The sequence below is a fragment of the Pleuronectes platessa genome, chromosome 4 (assembly GCF_947347685.1).
Source record: "Pleuronectes platessa chromosome 4, fPlePla1.1, whole genome shotgun sequence".
NCBI classification, from domain to species: domain Eukaryota; kingdom Metazoa; phylum Chordata; class Actinopteri; order Pleuronectiformes; family Pleuronectidae; genus Pleuronectes; species Pleuronectes platessa.
Window position 1 is genome coordinate 7,159,536 of NC_070629.1, and position 23,447 is coordinate 7,182,982.

Here is a 23,447-nt window from a genome sequence, read left to right on the forward strand (position 1 = left end):
TTCAACAGCATCATCAGCTAATTTCCCCAAAGTCCGACTATGACAACAGAATAGAGGAAACCAAGTCAGGGGAGACAAGTAGATTGTAAAGTGTTTATTTGTAGAAAAAAATGCTCAGAAAATTGCATGGTAAATATTTTGAATAGTTTGAAGCATTCTGTAACTGAAACAGTGCCGTTAGTCAGAGGTGAATGAAAGCACTCACACAGCACACTGAGCCCAGCCGAAGCACTGACATTCCAAAATAACATCCGACTGAGTGGAGACAAGCAACAGAAAATACACACACTCAGTGTGTGTCATTGATTTTGTGTGTGTCAAATGCTGCGACACACACACAAACTCCACCCTCAGTGGCAGCATCACAATGTTGTAGCAGACGTTTTAAAATGCTGTCGGTACAGTCTACAGTGTCCCAGCAACAGTCTCATACAAACAATGAACAGAAACAGCAATTAGGACGTAATGTGGACAAAAAACAAACATGTTTACAGTGTGTTGTTTTTCTAACAAAAAACATGGAATGAAAGGAGACTAATTACAGTGTGGTGCTGGCAGCAGTGGCTGGTGTTTAATCCCAGCCTGCAGGAGGAAGAGGCGGCTCTTTCTCTGGGGAAGAGGAACTATCAGAAGTCTCAAACTACAAACACACACACTTTCTTATTCAACCCATTTTCGGACTTTTCAGAAACGTGTTCCGACCTATGAGGGAAAAATCATGTTTCTATCTTTCTTTAAAATTTCTGATCACATCCATTCAGAAAGGAGCAGTGAAAAAACGCTCTAATAAGGCAGACTTCCTACAGAGTTTGAAATGGTTTTATTAATGTTTAATACATCCTTCACTAATCTTTAGTCCTTCTGTAATTAGAACCAATAATAAGTTGATGTTTTTTTTAGGTATTTTAGAATATTGAGTTTTAGTGCTCCCCCCACAGCCTTTATTTATTAGGAGAATACATTTTATATAGATGATGGATGGTTGGATAATAATATGAAGAAAATGTGTATTTTTATGTTCTGAAATATCTTCAGGGTTTTAGTTTAACTTCCTCTGGATACCCAGTTAGACTTTTTAGCTTTTTAATTCATCAGCAAGACTCATCAAGTGTTTACTTTCTGAAATACCTAACCTGACATTCCGTTACATTACTTTATGAATAACAATTTTTTTTCCAATCCATCAGATTTTTTTCATTAATTCATTAATTATTTCATATAAACTATCAATAAAACCATTATTTACGACTTAAAAACTGTTTATAGAGTCGGCTTATCAAAAAGTGGCACCAGGAGCTGTCAACTGGATTTGGGGGTTCTGTTGGAATAAAAAAATAAACAACACTGATGAGTCTTCTCACATAACAGAACTTGGTAGGACTCATGAATATCTCCCACAACTTCAGTTGCATGACACACACCCACGCACACACATAAACACATGTATGAGTGATCACCAGTGGAACCCCTGCTCACCGTTGGAACACACATGAATAAGGAGCCTTTACAAACAACAATGTACAGGTATATTTCTCTCTAAAAAAAGGATTTCATTCAAAACATACGCATTTTTTTTATAAATATATCGATTTCATCCAAACGTATTCGACTTATTATAAAAAAAATCATTCTTTGGGTTGATCCTTCCAACAACCAGCTGAAATGAAGAGAAGACATCTGCATAGGTTTGCACAGCTGCGTCCGACACGAGTCCAGACGCAGACAGACACTGTGTCACGCTGTGAGTCGCTCACGCTCGATAGAGATCTCAGGTCAAAACATAGACGTTTAACCAATGGAGGAACAGATATGTCACGTAAAAACGGAAGCCCGGCAGCTAAGAAAACAAAGTGCTCATGAAGTATTGAAGCAATGAGAATGGAGGTAGAGCTTCTCTATTTGAGGTGAACCAACGCAGCTCAGACATTGAGCACTGCAGAGGAAGTTTCTGTTCACTCACATGAAGTTCTGTAGGTTGTCGTTGAGCTCGATCGATCGACTTGATCGAGAATCCATGAGCTGTAGTTCTGCCTCCATCTCAAGCTGATGTGTAAACATTTTAAAAAATTTGGTCAACTAGGAAGATGATTGACATCATGAGGACAATGCCAGACTTTTCTTTGAAAAAGCATTAATGTTTAAATGTGATTACAATTCGATGTGAACTGTAGAAGAACGTACCAGCTGAGCCCCCCCCCCACCGCAGGTTTATTTAGATGTCAGAGATGAACATGAAGGCCTTGTGTGCGATGGATTCAAATAAAAGTGCTGGTTCATACATTCACTTAGTTCAAGGATCCTGTTTCCCTGCTCACACTAGATTGTGTTTACTTGAATTATACATGAAACTTGATAATGGGATTTTGATGACAAAATGGGGTTTTCGTAACATGAGGTGCATTATTGGCTGCATTATGCGATGTGTAGGATCTGATCTTTCCCATATAACCTGATATTGAGGACTAATATAGAGGATATCTCAGCCTCAGGTGTTGATTTAAAAGCTGATGTGATTTTGTTATTGTCTAATTGAACTAGACGTAAACACAGCGTAGTCAAATTTCAGCTTTTAAAGTTGTTACACAAACAGTTGTTCACACGTCTCAGCAGGCGGCAGAAGCAATAAGTTGGAGTCGTGTTTCTGAGCCGCCCAACAAGTTTTTAAATCAATACTAACTCTCCCTCTAGTATAGTTTTGGAGCTCCATCTGTTCACCAGCGGGTCGCTCACCTCTGTTTAGAGCTGGGAATCGAACATATTGGAGCTGCCTGCTGAAATCTGGGTTAAAGAGAGTTGTGAAAACATGTGGCTGTAAACAAATTCAATAAATAGCCCTGAAACAGCTCTGCATTACACTGAGGGCCTCTCCAGGATGAACCCCCCCTCTTGCCCCAGTTCACCAGTGACTGGCTCCAGTCTCCCCACTGCCCACAAAGTTTAAGGGGTAAAGATGATGTATGGATAAAAAATAATTCGGTGGCCCCTTTCACATTTACATAATACATAGCTATTTGTTCTCTTGCTGATATAAAAATATTGTTTAGTGCAGTTTCAATATCTCTTTGTAGAAGTCCATATCTGTAGTGTCCCTTTAAAGTCTTTCTTTATCTTTAAAGTTTTGGGTCTGGGACATTGAAACATGGTAAAACTCTGTGCATGGCTGTCTTTAAGGAAAATAATGTAATTTATGTTTTATCAAATATACACTATGCGATGGTCCTGATATGTAAAGCTGTTGCTTCATGTTCTGAACATCCCCTGGACAAATGAATAAACCTGAGCGATTGGGTTAATTGGCTGCAGCTTCAGCGCTCTGATCGTCGTCCCCATCTTTTCCCATAAACCCACACTGTCCCAGGAATCCACCCGTCTTCCCCCAGACACCTTGGCCTGATTACTGGGATGCATACGATGAGAGTGGGTACATGTGTTCCCCTCTCTACAGAGTTGGCAGTGGGCTAGTAGAGATGGTCATAGGCACTACAAGGAAACCTTCCTGTTTCAGAGGTAAACTTTGTGACCCTGTTCACGTCCTGTTGGGACTGATTTCTTTCTACAAGAGGGGCTTAAGCCAAAGCCTCTGGGGAAGACCTGATCTCATATTTCCATCTCTCACTGTCAGCAGTCGCCAGTTAATCAGTCAGGAGAAGAGTAATGGGACAGATAAAGTGCAAAATGACCCAAACCTCAACGTGTGCCACGGGCCCGTCTTTGGCTGTGTCGTTCCCCCTGCTCTATGATGTCTCTCCCTCCTCTTCCCTCGCCGCCGTCCCTCTCTGTCTTTCTGCTGCGCCCAGGGACAGTCCAACAGGTTCTCAGTTCTTTTTGAAAAAAGAGAAAAGTCTTTTGTCCTGGTCTGAAATGCGGTGAGCTCGCCTGGAGGACTGGCTGCCGTGGGCCCGCGACAGGGAGGGTGGGGCCGAGCGCCACTCGTCCTGGTGCTTGTCCATCAGCTGCTGGTCAATCACTCTGTGCATATCATCCTGGAGACAAGGACGGAGATGTGAGTGAGAGAAAGACAGCAGAGAAGTGTCACACAGAGAGGACATGTGGAGTTACAGAAAGGGTTGAAGACACTGGATAAATTATCATTACGTCCCTATATCTCTCAAACATTAGACAGCTTCCGGCCTCAGTTTTACACTATATGTGACAATAATGTTATTCTACTGGGCCTCAGATTTGCTATGTGGGAAAAATTAAAACCTTAATTTAGGGAAATGTGCAAAAGAGGCTTAAAGCTAAAACTGTGAAAATAGGATTCTGACCATCACATTATACCATAGATTCAAATAGAAAACATACAGCACGGTCATTTGTAAAGTGCATTCACCCAGTCATCACAATTACACAGTGATGGCAGTGAACTGTATCATATGAGGTGCTGTGACCGGAGCAGTTTGTGGTTCAGTGAAATCAACACTGTGATTTAGCACTTTTTTACAGCTGTCCTGCAGAAATCCACATTTCAAGTGATGTTCAATGTAGAAGTACATTCAGCTCTATACAAATTTTTAAATGATTAGATTTCAATACAGAGAGAGAGCAGCCGATGCAGTCAAATCTCTTTTGAGGGAAATGTCTTCTTGCTCCTCAAAAAGTCCCAGATGACAATGTCTTTCCCAAATTGTTCATCTTGTGACACTTCCAAATCCAGGGCACTGTTCAGAGCTGGTTCTAACATCAGTTCTGAGAGATCCGATCACAAGTGGTCAGCTTTAAGTACGTCTGTATAATTACCTACCTCATTTCTGTTACAATTATATTGTTTTTACTCAGTCTGGGTTCACAGATGTGTCCCATGACAATGTTTGTGTTACGAGCAATAGAGAGAGGAAGGGAGGGAGTGAGAGAGAGAGAGAGAGAGAGAGAGAGAGAGAGAGAGAGAGAGAGAGAGAGAAAGAGAGAGAGAGCAGTCAGGATGAATGAATGTGTTCAGCTATGCAGAAAGATTTGATCATTAAGAAAAGTATCTTATGTGGTGATCAGTGTTTATATCGTGATGATGGTCACAGACAAATCACTGTATCGCCCCTGAGAAGCCTGACAATACATTTAAACTCTGGAGGGTCAAGAGACTCAGGTTGATGAGGCCACGTGGGTCCCTGACCTCCTTGGAATGTGGTTGAATGATCGGATCTCAGATATTTATACCAGGTCTGAACTGTGACTATATGTGGGATATTTATTTTTGTTGTAAAGAGTAATTAAACACCTGAATAGCTTCTAGGGGACCGGGGGGAGAAACTGTTTAGTAATTAGAGTCTGAATAATTAGTAAATTCAGTGTTGCATGAATCAGTGTTTTTCTGTTTTCCTGTCGCGATGATGATCCCTGAGAAACACTGATCTGCACCCTTTGACTTAAAGGATAAAGACAGCGCTAATTCAACCAGGGGTTTCTGACCAGCTGCTTGGTGCTCACTATATGAGTTAATACATCTTATTAGTAAACCAGTAGTCGTCTTCGGATGTTACCTAATCTTAGTCAAATACATCCATGCTTCACATTCACATTTGCTGGTGGTACAGGAACGTATTTGGTGTGTGTTGACAACTCTTAGCGTGAACAGTGGGATACAGGTGAGTGGAGACAGGCCGGTGGAGAGAGAGGGTGGTGGGGTAGGATGGTTCTCTGTGTGATGGTTAATGGTTTCAGAGAGACAGGGAAGCTGGGATGAGCATTGCTCCGGTCGGAGTCAGGTAACCGTGGCATGGAATGGCTCAGCACGGCGAGGGTGAAACGGCGAGATGGCACAGCTCGGGCTCACCTCTAAGGCAGGAGGAGGGGGTGTGGGGTACCACAGGGGAGAGAGGGTGGTACGGAAGCTGAGAAAGGCCACTAGATCAGAAACCACAAGAGCCAAACAGTAAAGAGCCCTGAGGAGGCAAACTGTGGGCAGGGAGAAGAGAGAGAGAGAGGAAAGAGCTGCCAGTTAGGGACGAGGAGGGGGATGGAGGGCACACACACACACACACCCTCACAGCAAACCCACTGACAAACACTCAGAGGTTAATTGAGAGGTTTAGTGTATGTGCACAGATTATGTTAAAATACAATGACACTAAACACAAGTGACAGGGAAGAGAAGGGAAAATGGAGAGAAACTGTTCCAGTCTATATTTTTACAATTATATTAACATAATCCATCCAGGAACTACATATACAGAGCAGCTTATTTATGTCACTACCTTTAAATATCTGTACGTAAGAACGTCAGCACTGTTACAGGCTTTTACTGATAAACTTGCACATGACCTCTGACCCACCTGCCAGGCCTCCAGCTGCTGCGACAGGTTGAGCTTCTGCTGGATGGCGTCCAGGAGTTGGCTATTCAGAGACATGATGTCTATTTTACATTTGGCCAGCTCCATCTCCACCGCTTTCTTTCTGCAAGACACACACCACACACAGAGAGGTATCTTACAAGCATGAAAGGCTGCATGTGAGGAACTCCTTCACATAGAGATGAATTCAGAACGACTCTTATAAATAGTGGATTAACTCTTTTATTCAATATTCATCCACTTACATGTGTTTATGTTAATATAAACTTTATATAAGACCAGAGATCCACCTATCAGTGCCCATAATACTGATTAACATTATACTTATTATGGCTCTGGCTTAATACTAAAACCCCTCAGAAAGAACTTGAATAAGCTCTGTATATATTTAGTAGCTTTTCTAACATTGATGACAAATCAAAGTGCTTTACACCCACACACATTCAGACATTGCATCTATCAAACATCAATCACACAGTCTACCTCCTAAGCCACAGCGTCTTTAAATAGGTTTCATATTTGCTTTTGAAACATTGATGTCTTAATAAATGTATCCCTTACATATGGATATGGAAACCTAATACTTGAAAAGTCCTTGCTGTGACCTGGGCACAGAGATATTTCAAAAGTAAAGTCTGACAGGGCAGGAAACACAGTTTGAGGAAGTCAGAGCGATCAAATTTGTTGGAAATTTGGTGCACGAAACTACACAACTAAAGTGCAGGAGGTCATTCAGTTAATATGTTCTATACCAAATAAGGGCATTCATGTGACTTCCCTTCCTGTCGTACATTTTTTAGGGATGTGACATCAGCACTTCACTTGGTAAATACAGAGTCATGACTTCCTAAAATGCATAAAGATTATGTAATAAATGGCAATTGTCCTATAAACATTTTTTTAACTGATTTCTTGAACAGTTTTATAAAGTAGTTTTAATATATTATATTATAGTATATAGTGTGTATATATTTACAATAGAAATCTTTTCTATTATATTATTCATTCATTATAAGCATCATTATTACTGCATCAGTGATGTGGTCCTACTTGGCTATGGCGTCGTCTCGGTCTCTGATGGCGCTCTGGAGCTGCTCGCTGGGTTCCCGTATCTCAGCCATCACCCTCATCCGTTGGTTGTCCTCCCTGAGAGAGCACATCTCTACAGAGAGAAGCGCCATCTGCAGGTCACATGGAAGAGAGCATGAAACAGAGCTGTGAGACACAGGCAGGATACAGGCTTTAATGGCAGATTTATACAGTGGGCTGCTCATGTGTGAGATGTTGAGTTGACCCACTTCAATGGGAGGATAAGTGAACTGTGTGTGTGTGCGTGCGTGCGTGCGTGCGTGTGTGTGCGCGCGCGTGTGTGTGTGTGTGTGTGTGTATGTGTGTGTGTGTGTGTGTGTGTGTAAGATGGTATTTCAAACCCATTGCAACCCATTGTGAGTGAGCTCTCCTTGCAGAAAGGAGACGAGGTTGAAACGATGTCCTACATTACAAACAAAATGCATCAAATTCACATCAGCTAAGGAGCCGGTGAGAACCACATCTGCACCACTGGGTCATGTTATTTTTAGACATGAGTATTTGTTAATTCATTGTTATTCCACAAAGAAAGATCGGATGTGATTTAGAATTAAAGAGGCCTGTCTGACTCTTCCACAGGATGAGAAGCAGAGCCTTGGTGTGTCCCTTATAAAAGCGAAAGCTGAACATGTATATCAACATGTCCATGTACAGTATATGATGTATATGATTGTACACATGTGTACAGATGTTATAGACACTCGTACCTGATTGTGTAGCTGCAGCAGCTCCCCTTGGCCGCTGCGTGTTTTGTCCTGCTCCGCCTCATGCAGCTCTCTGACCTCCCTTAGCTCTTCTCCCATCTTCCTCACCTGCTCCTCCAGAGCCTCCTCATCGCTGCGCCGCGAGCCCTTTCAACCCGACACACATTCACTGTCAATGTACTGCTACTGGCAATTCTGTGGTTCATTATTCTGTCTCTAAAAGAGGCAGTATCCTGTTAAAGCATTATTAGTCCATTATTAGCAGATACTCAACCCAGAGTGGCCCCTGAAGGAAGAGATATATGACAGAGAAAGTGCTGCACATAGATGCACTGTATGAATGTGTGAGTACTGTAAAGTGCTTTAAGTAGTCACCAACACTAGACTGTCTAGTCTAAAAAGACTCATTATACCTGACATCTTCTACTTATATATATTAAAAGTCCAAATTAAAGTTAACAGTGGCTATATGTCGTGGTGTAAACATGAACATAAATGTATCCAGAGACAAACGGGTGAACACCAAAAAAGAACCAGCAGGAAGGGCAGGTGAAGCCAAAAGATCTCAGGTCAGTGAAAAATAAAAGTGTGTAAGGTATTGACAGACTTTAATTTAGTTAAACAAGAAGGCAAACAGATACAACCATAACAAAACCTGCTTCATTTCATTTACGAAATGATCGTACTAATAACTTCTATATCATTTTCTCAAACGCTAAATAACATGAGTGTGTTGTTACTACACTGTCTTGTCCCATTGACTCTGTTTGCAATAGTGATACCAAAACACATAGTACTTCCAACAAAATGAATTGGAAACCCCTTATTTTGTGAGATGTCATTTCACCAGAGCTGCTGAGCTGCCAGTGAGGTGTTCATTACCGTGGACTCGTTGCCATCCAGCAGGTTCTGTGTCAGCCTCCGCAGCTCCAGAAGGCCGGTGTGGAGGCTGCCAGTAGGCACATCCTTGGCAGAGGACGTCTCCGAGGAATCGTCCATGGAAGAATCGGTGGACAGCGCCGAGTCGGTGATGTCGTTTCCCCGGAGATGGGAGCAGAGTGAGCGGACCTCGCAGTAGGCCTCCCACAGCTGGAGACGCAACTGGACAAGTTGGAGGAGGGGATATTTAGATATTAGTTAGCCAACCGCCTGGTGCTGACAGCAGGATGGAATAAATTAAAATAACTTTGTACAGAGCTTTTTTCAACACAAAGAACAAAGTGCTGCACAACAAGAAAATAAACAGTTAAAATACAGAGGGAAGTAAATAAATAGTAACGGTAAAAATAATAATAATGATGAACATTAATAGCCTGGCAGCCTGAGTAAATGCTGAAATATTCCATCTGAAAAAGTATGGATTTTAGCCGAGATCTAAAAGACATCGTCTCAGACAGCCTTATTTCAGCCTTATCCAGAACCTTGGAGCCCTGATGATTTTGGCAATATCTCTGAGATTGAGATATGGGGCTCAAAGGATAGGTTACAGTCGAACAATACGCAGAGATTTCAAGCAACAAATAAAGAGTGGACTCAACAAAACATCACCCAAGAGTCATGGTGGTAATTACCTGCTCCCTCTCCTGCTCCTGCTCCTCCTGCTCCATGCTCTGTTCTATCTCACACAGCAGACTGGATGGGTGTGGGGTGAGGCCGTGGAGGCTGTGCTCCTCTGACAGCTCCTCCAGCCGAGAGGTCAGCTGCCTGTGGGACACCTGAACCTCCTGGAGCTCCAGCTGGCTCTGCCGCAACTTGACACAACCAAGACAGCAAACGTTTAACAGAACGAAGTGTGTAGATATCTGCAGAGGTCTGACAGCAGAGCTGACTAATCTTGAGGACGAACTCTGGTTGAACACAAATATTGCTTCGTCCAAGTGCATTTTATCAGCTGCTGTCAAAGATCGAACAGTCCTTCGTGTCTCCATACCTGTAGGTCCTTCTCCTGACACTGCTTCTCCAACACCAGCGTCCTCTCTCTGAAGTCGTCCACTGTGCTCTGCAGCAGCTCGTTCTCCTCCAGCATGATGTGCACCCTGCGCTCCAGCTCCATCTTCCTCTCGGACAGCATCTTAATCTAACATGTCAGACAGCACCGCTCAGTTACTACGCCCCAGGTAAAAGGTTTTAACTGGTGAAATGGAGGGTTGTTCCGATTTCCTGGTCGATAGCGGCAGTTGGGCAGCTGCCGGCCTGATTGAAATCTGCATTTTGTTGTTGTTCTGACTCTGAGGGAAGCAGGGCTCTTACACAAGATTAAAAAGTACTCCCACTGGTCCAAAGAATGTGTGTTGCCTAGCATGGGCGTAGGTGCTAGTTACCACCCTCATCTTCAGGAATGTTTTGGTGATATATCAGCTTACTATTCACCATGGCTATATAATATAACAGCCTTCTAGGCTAACCTCGCAACAGCACAACTACTTCCACATGAATTGTTTCTCTCTTTAGCAGCCCGAGCAGCTTTCCCCATTACACAAACATCAGTTCTTGCTCTATTCTATCCCTCCTGCTTTTGACCTACATCTGGTAACCTACTTCACGGATCAGTTGTTTTTTTCACCACCATATGAGTGCCCACGTTTTCCAACTTCTGGATATTTTTAGGCTGCTATAGTCTCCGTCTTTTCAGAAATGTGGGGGGAAAAGCCATTAGTCATCAGCATATGTGGTATAAAGGCAAAGCGATGGTGATGTGGGAGCACCCAGACATTGCAGTATCTCAGCCAAATATAGAGCAGAGCCTCTCCTTCCAATTATAGCACAGGCTCTGCAGTCTGGGTGTTTTCTGCCTGTCTTTGAAGCGATGCTGTGGAGGAACTCTCCAATGTTTTTATTCTCTAACAGTATCAATGTTTGTAACACAAGCGGCTGATACATGATCATGGCTGATATCACAACACATCTCATGCTCTGATTAGCATCAGTTTTTCATGCTTAAACAGTTTTTCATGGAAACAGGGATTGCTGTAAGGATGTGGAAATGCCATTTAAGGTTTTCCATCTATACATAAAATATCTGTGACAACATAAGATCCTAATTGATCAAATTAATCAACTTATCTAATAAGAGATTAAAAGCAATTGTAATTTCTGAACGGGAAATGAAAATGGTGCAAGTCATGTTTGTGTTATTTCACAAGACGCTGCATGCAGCATGCAGTCGGGCCGACAGACAGCGCTCGGTATCCACTCACTTCTAGCCCTTGCTGCTCCGACCAAGTGGGAAGGAGAGTGAGTTAAGGAGGAACGAGTGAGGAGAGAGATAAAGATTACAGAGAGAGGAAAACAACAAGTTTAAGAGAAAGTGCCCAGAAACAATTCCAGTAGCATGACGGGAGAAAGTTGTACACTAGCCCTCTTTCCTGACAGGGTTTACTGGATTTCTTCTTTTTTGGATATAAAAAAACTGCAACTTTAAACTATGTCACTTTGGACGCAGAACTAATGATACAGAAGATAAATCCCCAGTGATCTGCTGTCAAATTAAACACCCAGGCTTCTTGCTGAGAGCCAGTAACTCCCTTTTTGATCATTTTATAGCTGTACTATTCTGTTCTGTTTAGCCCTTGGATGATGTGCACTCTGAAATGTATAATTGCAAGATGCTCCAGATGGTGGCTCACCTCAGCCTGTAGAGTCTCCAGTCCTGTCATGTGTTGTCTCGTAGACATGCTCTTCTCCCTGAAGTCGCCACGTAATGAATGGACCTGAGTGGACAGCTGCTTCTCCACCTCTGCAGCCTGGACACACACACACACACACACACACACACACACACACACACACACACACACACACACACACACACAGAACACAGAACATTTACCTTTGATCAGTCTGCTTTCACTTGCCTCCACTGATTTACTGTCCACTCCTATAACACTGTCAGACTCAGAGGAAAGTTTCAATAAGGATCACAATCGCTGCAGCAGAGACAAACATCTTTTTTTTATTCTTCACACTCTCACGTCATTATCATTTCACAAAGCCTGTTGCCTACATTACCCACAATGCAAAGAGAAGCAGGCAAAACACTCCTAAGATGTGTATTGGGATTTTTAATACATAACACGACAAACAATTATCTTCTGGTTCATACAATTCAACCTAGCTGCGGCTAGGGACCAGAGCACCCTCTTCATTTAGTCAGACTTGGGTCAATGGCACAGAACAATGGAATCACATTTGATTTATACTAAATAAGCCCCTCCTTTCACAGAGGTAGAATGTTTATCCAATCAGCTCTCTGCGTGTTGTCTTCAGGCTTAGATTTGGTCACCTTCAATCTGAATGAGGACCCCTTCGAAGTCTCACTACACATTTAGATGAGGCCTCTGCTGAGACTCAAACCTGTTTCTCTCAGTGAAACCCCCGTTCTCTCAGACCCCCTCGTCTGCGCCGTTTAAACACCTATGGTCACCCTGTTGCAGACAGTAAGATAACCCCTGCTGTGAAAACCCTTTTCTTTCAGCAGCAGGCTCAGGAGTCTCCAGCCAATACACATCAGCACAGAGGATTTCACCAGTCTAACTGCAGAAAACATCTTAGGATATATATATATATACACTTGTCAATCTTTCATCAAACTTATCTAAATACAAAATGTCCCATCACAGATGTAACAAGCCAAACTCTATAAGAAATTACACAAAACTATAAGTTCTTCATTAGACAGTGAATATACACAGTTGTATCCTAATAAGACGTAAAAAGAAGTACTATATATCCAATTAGACTTTACAAGAAATAATGTGTTCTTCGCTATATATTAAACACACAAGGTTGTCCCTTGTAAGGACTGCCATCAGACCATTTAATGCTGTGTCACTATTCAAACCTAGTAGCCACCTTAGCCAGGACACTGCATTATATCCCACTGTTACGTCCTTATAAGACTTTATTAGAATGTGATTAACAACACATTACTTCAGACTTTTTTCACCACCTACTTCACCTAGAATATGATGCAGCAGAACCTCTCAGCTCTATTGTGTTAAAGTATGATTGCTGTTCTTGGCAACAACAACATGTTGTTAAAGTTACATTAACTGCTCAGTTCAATCAGAAAGACTACACAGCAATCTTTAATTTGTCTTTACTTAGACTTAGAAAGGGACTAATTTGAGCTTGAGACACGCACACACACAGACACACACACACACACACACGCACATAGATGCATTAACACGATGGTATTCAGGACATGTATTACTGACGTAGCTTTGTTTTGAATCATCCTTCCCCACACTCTTATATGACACATTTGATAACTGTTCCTCTGAGGGTGCATTTCCCGCAAATGTCACGGCTCTTTTCAGAAGCCTTCAATAGTCCACAGCTCAGTGTTGGTGCTCTCTGCAGCACACTCAGAGATGAGCTTATATCGGCCAGGTGGGAACAGACTATTCAGTGCCAGGCTGGGCTTCATTAGCATAGAGCTGCACTCAAGAAGCTCCTGCTCGCATCATCATCACTGCCATGGCAACAGCAAAATCCTAAAAACGACTCTCTTCTTACAGCTCACTGAGGAGACTAAACATGGCTTATATAGAGCCAAAAACAAAACTTAAAGCAAGGAGCTGTGCATTTTGAAATCGTTTTCCATTTTTCAATTATGTCTTCTTAACACTAGTGTGCATCAATATGAATTGCAGCCTCTAGGTGGCACTACACACTGCAGCAGCCTTCCCACAGGCTCACAGAGATTTGTAGAGGCTCAACAGCTGGTCATGTCCATGAGTTTACTTCAGTTCACTCCAGTCCTCAGGTAACTCTGGTGTGAGTCTGTGTCAGTGCTCTGCTGGGAGGACAAGCGGCCAGGACGAATCTGCCTCAGACTCAGCTCTGCTCTGAACAATAACTTAACGGGTGGAAGCAGTGACTCTGCTGTGACCCTGAGGGGTTGTAACCAGGTGACTACCTGTAAGGAAAGGTAAAAGGCCAGTGGTCCTCCTCATATGCACACCATTCAAACATTGGAGAACATTTGAGTAATTTAGGGCTCAGTTTGTTGCCCAAATACACGTTGGTATGTGAGCTGAAGGAGCTGGGTATAGAACCACCAACCTTCTGGTTAGTGGACAACCTGCTCTATTTCCTGAGCCTCAGCCACCTTGAACCCATTCATCATCTCTCTGCCAGTTCAATGCTATTCCAGAAAAGACTGACATATAATAAGAATAAGTCAAAGTTGTCACTAAGGATAAATGAGAGTAATCTATTTGAAAAATAAATACATAGAACAAAGAAGGTCTGAAATATGATTCTGAGTCCAAAGCGGCACTGAAAAGGAAGGTTTGAAGTTACATTTGAAAGATTTCAACACTGCTGGCTGTGCTCAGATCATCTGGCAGAGGAAGGTAAAGAGGTTACATATAAAAAAAAAAAAAGTAAACTCAATGATGGTTAATTTTTTTCCACCTTACTGCAAAATTATTACCCATTAAACCTGACTGCAAATAATTTGTACTAATTATTATGTTTTCAACAACACAAAGATGGAGTTTACAAAATCAGAACAAGTGTAAGATAAGTGTCAAACATAATGAGTATATGGTTTACTGGCATGGTTTCATGGATGGATTACTAATCAATGAGCCTGACATAGCCTGCTGATTGGGTTTTGTGGGTTTTCATTATCAGTTGGCAAATCTATGTATACATCTGACACTCAAAACAGGTTAAACAATCACTGAGTTAAACAAAACTCTGAGTAGAAGTGTTGAGTCAGAGTGACAGTCATGGCCTCAGCCTCAGCTTCCCTGTGTTTCCTGTGATTCCCCTTGTGTCTGTGTGTTCCTCCTTGTGTGTCTCCCTGTGTTGTGTATGTGTGCCAGACGTGGCTCATCATTCTCCAGGCTTGCTGCCACGTTAGCTGATCGAGCGATCTCCCCCTCCTCATCCTTGCTGCACACCTAGTTCCCATCTCCAATCCACCCTGCAGTGAATATGAACCCGTGCCTTTCATCCACTGTTCAAACTGCCAAATTGTGAATCCTCTGCTCCCCAACAGCTGTAATTAAAGTCTGCCAATTGAATTGTAAAGTCATGTTTTCAGTGAGGTTTTTTTTGTCATCCTAATACTCTGACCTTTTTTAGCCTAGTGACAGGATGGCCAAACCAACCAGCCTGACCCCTGCCACAGCCACTACCAACTTAATATACACCAGCTTCACTGGACCGGCCACCTCCCTCCCAACTTTACCTAACTGCCTTTTTCAGGACAACTAAACCCTTAAAACCTGCTCCTGTGTTCGGTTTGTAGCACTTTGATGCAGCATCTAGTGAAATCGTAATAATCAGTGAACGTAAATAGATGCATATAAGCGTAAGGTCACCTCAGCCTTATACCCAAGCCTTATTTAAACACAATGGAAGCCCCATGTTATACATGAAGGAGAATCTGAGTTAAAACGTTGACATTTTAGTATGGTAAAAAAAAATGTGTGTCACACAATGTAACCATAAAATGCATTAAAGGGATATTTCAAACAACTGAGCTGCGATATACCGGAGATAAGGGAGAAACAGAAACAAGCTGATCTTCCAGGAACTGTTTGATTAAAAAGTTGATCATGTCGTTTGAGAGTTGAAATATTTTGTCAAAGATTCATCATTTAAATGACTCAAGATGTTGCACATTTGATTTAATTGTTTAAACACAGCAGCAGTGTTCTGTGATCCCTCAAAGGATAAGTGAATGGATGGATTTTTAAATATAAAATATGCCTGAGTGCCCTATGACAACTTCTTTATGTTGTTTTGTGCTACCACCTCCACGTGCTGTTTCTACCCCCACCTTCAATAAAAAAGTATTCAACACATTTTAAGAATCATTTTTAGCTCTAGTTTGTCTCAGGCTTAAATCACCTTGTTGTATTACTGTGAGCTCATGTATGAGTCAGTGGGTGTTAGGCTTCAGTGTCCAGATGTGGGTTTCTATGTGACAGCTGCACAATTCTGCTTCTGTTAAACAGATGTACAGTCAGTGGAGGCCTGTGCGGCTCAGACAGTTCACAGCGCTCACATGACATGTGACCCACTGGCCCAACAAGCTGACAGACTGAGATCCTATAAAAAAAAGAGTTGACCGCAGACTGCCTGATTTGCAGTCAGTTAATCTGGATGTAAATTCCTCAGATATCCCAGATCAAGCATTATCAGCACGACCTCAGCAGAGACGCTTTCCTTTACACCCTCTCTTCTCTGACAATCACCTGAGTAAATACATTCACTTTACAGGAGGAATAAGAGGAGAGCCGAGACTTGAAAAGTAGACTTTCCCTCCTGTTGACTCAGTAACAACCTGTGGCTGTGAACATGATCCATCAGATATGACTGAAATGGGCTTTATGGGTCTTTGGTGGCGCAACCTGACATCAAACTATTGGGATCCCCTGTACAGCACATTCCCATGGTAACAACACGTGGCAGTTCCGATTTGCAAGTCACTCGGGTTGTCATAGCAACCAGGGAGAAGTGGGATTGGCCGAGCTGCGACGTGTAATCACGATGCTTCTGGTATTTTCCTTTTGTCGCTTCCACAGAGCGCTGCCTTGTCTAGACCTACGGAGGATGGGCAACCCTGCTGTCAAGCGGTTGCATAATCAATCCTGCGAGCGACAATGCGCACCTGTCCCGGGAGCTGATCCTGACAGCAGCCGCTACCTGGGGCTGATGGGAGGCAGGGGATGATAGCTGTGCAGATACTCATGTTCACTAGGAAGCCACATTTCTACTTTTGTCACTCAAAGATATTCACAATACACCTTGTTTGGTATATTATTGGTAATGACACGTCAACAACAAATTATTGCTCCTCTAAAGCCTTGAATAAAGTCGAGGTTTATGGGCAGAGGATGGCGCACCCTGTTAAGGGCTAGGAGGCAAATTGTGATTTGTGCATGTGGGTTACACAAATAAAATGTTATTGATTTCTTGAATTGAACCACTTGGATGAGTCCCTTGAGGCTGCTGTCACATTTGAATCACGTGGAGGTTGAGAGAGGTAGAATAGACCATGACCATAAAGCATGGATGCACTAACTCAGACACACTGAGTTAGTGCATCTTCAGCCCTCTGTGACCATGTGTGGTGATGTAATTAGAGAAAGGTCCTTTTCCTGCTGCTAGACTCTGACCAGATTAGACCAGAGGAGACTGGCTGTTCTCACACTGTAGATCCATACACACAGCACACACCTCCGACGGTCATCTTCAGTATCAATGGAACCTGAATATCATATGTAGTTTGATGACCAGTGTACACACACACACACACACACACACACACACCCTCCTCAGAGGAATAACCACAGGAGGTGTACATGTCTGCTGAGGGAAAGATTCAATAGCTGAAGATTACATTTCTTAGATCCTCTTTACCCAAATATCTAAGTTACCTGCTGTTATTAATTAAGTAAAGTATGCACTGGAGTTGTTTTGGTCCGGGGCTGAATGCATATGGCAAGGCTATTAGCACGGATTATAGCCTAATCCCCTCAGTGCTGCATTTTAGCCCATGACTTACATCACTTCCTATGGCGTGCCCTGCCTTGTCAAGGTCGTCCCACTGCAGCCAATAGAAGGTTCTGTTAATAAATTAGGAGGGTCACAGGCTGTTTTTCTGAATCTCATTTCTGGCTTAAAGGTTTGCTTTAGAAATTATCCTCTGAAAAGTGGCTATTTTGAGTAACAAATACATTTAATAAATCTAAAATGAATATACAAAAAGCTCATCAGTTAATAAATATGTTAACTAGAAACAGAGGAGTAAATTAGTAATAATCTTGTCTTAATTTCCGCATTTCTATATATCTACGCTTATACGGTTTGCTTTAGACATCACCCTGAGAAAAGCTGGTACTTGGAGAACATATCAAATTACTAAATCCAAAATTAATACATACAAAACTTTTCAGTTAATCTATGTGATTATATAGAGATTGGTAATTAACTGATACAAATAAATGCCAACTGAGAAATAAATTAAGAAACTACTTTATTTCTTCGTCTTAAAGGACAAACAAATAATGGGGAAATGTTTTAAATAATTTTAAACTTAAAATGGGTTTTTATTATTTATTGGCTAATAAGTCTTTTTGTGTGTTATTGTTAACCTAGAGGCAGTGGATGTGCTTAAGCTGCCAGTTTGGAGCCTGGTCCTCAACAGATGTGTCTATTGTTCAGTCACCACTCTGTGACATGTGATTTTCAGAAGGAATGACATGGGACTGCACTAAGAAGCTCATAATCATGTGATGACAGAGGAACATGTGCTATTCCATAGTTTTAACAGGACAGTTCCAACTAGAGCTAACCATAACGCCGAAATTAGGCAGAAATAAATAGTGCACACATTGTTTCCTCCGTTTCACATTCTCACTTTTCACTCTGAGCTGTAAATGTTCAACATTACTCAGTCACCACCCATCAAGAGCCTAGAGAGAGAGATACAGCAATGAGAAAGCAATTTAGACATAGAGAAAAGGGGATATAAGAGAGAGAGAGAGAGAGAGAGAGAGAGAGAGAGAGAGAGAGCCCAACGCACTGAATCATAAGATCTGGATCGATGGAGTCAATTAGGTCTCGTGAATTTCACTGAGTCACAAAGACCACCAGATATTCTCTGCGCCCAAAAGCACAGAACAGACCACTTTCAGGGAAATGTCTGTATCGCTCCCACACCCAGGATTCAATTAAAATAAATGCACTTTAATTGTGCTAAGTGTCTGCTCTCTGCTTTATTCCATGTCAACTGACTTGACCAGCACAAATTCCTGATTGCAATGTGATGATGGTGTTGGAGCAGGAGCGAGCAGGAGGCTGCTTTAATCTGATCGAAAGACAACGAGGAGAACTGCTCCTCACAGCAGTGAACCACACAGCACCACACAGAGCCTTCTCCTCCCTGAGCAGCATGTGCCCAGCAGCAGATCACAGCTTCTCCCGGGAGAAACAACACTCACGTGCGCATGTGAGCGTTGCCATGGACAGCCGTAATGAGAGGGGGTTATCAAATCACCTGCACAGGCTTGTCAGCCTTTGTCTATACAGCTCTGGGCATCGTGACATGTAGTTTTGTTACCCACTGCCAGCCTATAGCAGCTAACAACACTGTCAGGCCTCTGTTTACAGCCCCTGAGCTGATGCTGTATAATGGTCTTAAAGGAGTTTAGGCTGTATATCCCTCTGACAGGCTGGGTAGCATGACGCCATCCTGCTCAACCGTGTGACATAACAGTTGTCAGGCACGAGACAGAATTTGGGGAAATGTGATTATTTTTCAGTTCTGTGTTGACAAGACTTGATTGGTAATGAAGCCACGATCAGGATACAGAGCGTGTCCAAATAAACAAAAACAGTGTAATGTAAACTCTATCCATTCTGAATGTCAAGAAATTAGTTAGTAATGACATTAAGTATGGATTATTTTTTTCAAATCCAGGATTGCTGATGCAGTCACATTGTGGATTTTGGATCTTGGAGGCAGCTGATGGTGGATTATAATTACAACTACATTTCTTAGATATACAATATTCCTACTTGCATAAACTACCATTACTGGCAATACGTCTATCAATACCTCTTACAATCATGCTACTCCCTTCTTCTCTGTCAGACATTTTTGTTTGTACAAATACTTTAAACACTGACTCAACTCTCAATTAATGTTAGACACAATCTTTTCTCATCAATGTTGTAAATATTGTTTTTTTGTTGATGGGACATTGTGACATTTATTGCATTTCTGTTCATCCTGGGAAGGATCCCTCACTGGATGTTGCACCTTGTTCAGCCCTATGAGACAAATTGTGATTTGTAATTATGGGCAATACAAAGAAAATTTGATCGATCGATAAGTGGTCCTTGTTTCGGTGTAGATTGAGCTGATTGACGTGTTTGAGCTCCTCAGCAAGGAGTGAATCAGGAGTAGCAACAAACGCTATAGCACTCTCAGCTCCATCAATCTGCTTCTACTGCCAATCTCAGTTCATTCTTATGTGTGTGTCCAGTATATCAAGTGGGAAAGAGCATAGCTTCAGTACATCACGTCAGAGAAAATACAGCTTCAAGTTGTCGTGCCAACCCTGAGCACTGCTGTATGTACAGTGTGTATCTGTATGTATCTTAGATATCAGATATCTGTCAATCGATCAATGATCTCTCTCCTATCTCAATCTCCTATCACACCTTTTTTACCCTGCAATCAAATCACCTGTCAATGTGCCTAGTGCTATTGCATAAGTATGCAGTCCAATCATTCTAAATTATTCAACGTAAGACCCTGGAAGCTATGCTTTTAAATTGATGAGTTAGCATAATTCAGGTGAAGTCAGAAAGAGAGAAAGACGGGCTGAATAAAGGTAGAGGACCCGTCTGCCCTGGGGGGGACGATGAATCTTGATGAACCTTCAGTTGGCTGAGCACCTTCTATAATGTCAGCCATGCAGACGTGAACTGGACAGAGTGGCCCCAGGCCAGGCCACACACACACACACACACACAGACACACACACACACACACACAGACACACACACACACACACACACACATAAAGACACGCTGGCATTTGCCTGAGAAATGTCCCATGGTGGGGTGCAGGGATCTTTAAAGCAACATTAACCAATGTGATACACTGACTCAAAGCCAAAACTAATTAAATTTCCCCACAGATAGACCAAGACCTTGTGAAGTAGTAAATGTGAAGCGCACACACACACACACACACACTACTCACCCTACTGAGTTGCTCCAGCAGTCTGTGGTTCTGTTCAGAGAGCTCACTGATGGCCTTGGTCTTGTCCCTGTCAGCCTCCCTCAGCTGGACCTGGTGGAGCTCTAGCTCGCACTGCAGCTGCTGGACGTCCGTCTCCAGCTCGGCCACGCGACCCTCCCACTCCCCCTCTCTTCTCTCCAGACGCCGACGTAACTCGTGCTTCTCCTGCTCCAAGTGCTGCATGTGATAGGATGAGGGTGATGTGGTTAAAACTGTGATTTGCTCAGATTTCATTTACGGTGTAGGCTTAATTTCACAGAATATAAGAACCAAGTGGAATTATTGAGGTATAGACCAAGTCAGAGACAAATACTGGGGCTTCAACCGACAGAGAAAGTTGTGCTCAACCTTTGGAAAAAATTCAGTAGAGGAAAAAACTTTAGAACTTCAAACTTGAGACCTGATTCCATTGGGGTGGCTGATGATGTACTGAGGCGCATTTATCATTAACATGACAACATACGATACTGACAGTGAAGACAGTTTGAAGTTTAGTTTGAGTAAAATATGTAAAAGTTCAAAAGAGTGACAATAACTGCAACTCTGATAATAAAATGTAAGCACACATTGAATCTGCAATCTGGGATAGAGTTTAGGGATTTTTAAACTGAGCCAATCTCTTGTGTTCCCTGTCTCCTGGAGTGACAGTTAAGATAATACAATGCTTCTACTCTCTAGATGGCAATGAACGGTGAGCAGATGCACTGCGCGGCCAGAGGGTGTCAGTTTGGATGTGAGTTGTTATTATGTTTAAGTCGAGGGCTGAAGCAGTTTGCATCTATGTGGCCACTATTTCATCTAAAGGCTGAATGCCCAAAACAAAAGGAGGGATCACAGGGGTTCAAAACAAGACAACAAAACAACATCAACCGCCATTAGAACCGGGAACTGTAACAACATCAATAACAACAAGCAGCAGCTTATTTCTCTGAGCTGTAACACCAGGATGAATATGGATCAAAGGGCTGAACAGATGTACAGTTGATACATAGAAGGCCCTGGACAGGATTAGTCTTAGTGGTGTCTCAGGCCATGCGTTGGGCTTGTGTGAAGGATTTTAAAAACAACAGCTCAGCTTCACAGTACGAAATAACTCAGACTAAAAATACAGAAACACTGAGGTCCACTTCTTTCTTTAGACTGGCGTGACTAGCACGGCTCAAAAGGGCTAATTCTGCAGTTTATAGCACATTAGATACAATGATACACAGCCATGGAAAAGATGAATCATGCTACATGACTTTGAATGCGAGGCTCTACACTCTGCATTTGTTAGGACCCTGTTGAGTTTGTTTACATTGCGATGGTACAAAGTTGGCTCTCGGATTATGGCATTTTGAGGCCACACCAGAAAGAGGCTTAGGGCAGCATTAAACCTAGAGTGAGTGATATTTTCCAGTTTAAGTTTACCTCTAATTTCTCGTTGAGATCTTTGTGCATTTTCTCATATTGCTTGCTCAAGTCTTGGTTTCTCTCCAGCAGTGCTTTGCCGAGTTTAGCAGCTAAAACCAAGTCTTTCTCCTTCTGGCGGAAGAGCGACAGTAGGTCTGCGTTGTGCCCCACGACAGGCATCTCTAGGTCCGGCAGCTCCTCCTCGTCGTCCCGCTCCCCGGTGAGCATGGCAAGTTCCTCCTCCAAGGCCATACCGAGGCCTCCGGTGCCGGCGTGCCGCAGCGGGTGACCCTGGAAGCCGCCGGAATCCTGAGCGGCGCCGGGCCGGGGCTCCATGCAGTCGCTGTCCAGCTCCAGTGGTGCTGAACCCGCGGCAGACGTCTGCAGGTCGAGGCAGGAAGCGGACATCGCCACCCGGCGGAGGAAAAGCCAACGGATAAGAGCCGAGGGATTTCACTCCGGATGAACCCACCCTGCTCTGACTGGGCTGGGCTGACCGGGCCGGCTCGTTATCGACCATCCATCCATCATCCTCCAAATTCAGAGCTACTCTTCCCAGTTTCCTCACGTCTCTCTCTGCTGGTTCACCCACCAGTCGCGACTCTGACTTGAATCCCAGCAATCACCGCCTCTTCTGCGGCGCACTGTCTGGGTACGATCGGACACGCAGGCTGGTATTATCCGGGTATAAAGCGCCTTGAGGAGCTGCGCGCTGCGGTCGGTCGGTCAGGGTCCACCCCGTCTCGGGGTCCCGGCTCCCCCATAATGATGACTGGCCTTTTACACCGGAGGCTTTTGCCAGTCAAACAGATGAGCGCGGTCCCGATGCTTCTCAACCTCTTTCCCTTTTTGAGTGCGCGTTCCCGCCACGGTAGTGACGCAAACTGCAACCTGTTACAAACCGCGCGCCCATTGGCTGAAAACCATAGCGCCATATTTTGGTGCTCCTCACACATGTGAGAAACCCTCCATAGTGAGCACGTGAAGATATGTAATAAGAACACGATGGCAGCAGCCATTGGGATCCATGATGGACCTGTGACGAATTTACAATCACCAATAAGCAGGGTAAACACTAAAATACAATGATGGATGTTATTGATATTAAATAATAACCTATTAGGAAAACTAGTAGCTTACTGGTATTATAAAGTTGCCAAAACATGACAGATATTCCTTTTTATTTGACTCGA

The 23,447-nt window shown here is 43.0% G+C and overlaps 1 protein-coding gene across 1 annotated transcript; it reads right to left on the reverse strand.

Moving 5' to 3' along the window:
* Positions 1–79: 79 nt before the first annotated feature.
* Positions 80–22,662, reverse strand: bicdl1 (BICD family like cargo adaptor 1). The gene is made up of 11 exons (XM_053420585.1): positions 22,273–22,662; positions 20,824–21,039; positions 11,707–11,823; positions 11,278–11,289; positions 10,011–10,157; positions 9,652–9,831; positions 8,963–9,181; positions 8,084–8,227; positions 7,338–7,468; positions 6,270–6,390; positions 80–3,983 (listed from the first exon to the last, which is right to left on the reverse strand). The coding sequence occupies exons 1-11, from the start codon at positions 22,660–22,662 to the stop codon at positions 3,816–3,818; spliced, it is 1,845 nt and encodes a 614-aa protein (XP_053276560.1). The 3' UTR covers positions 80–3,815.
* Between the last annotated feature and the right edge of the window lie 785 nt (positions 22,663–23,447).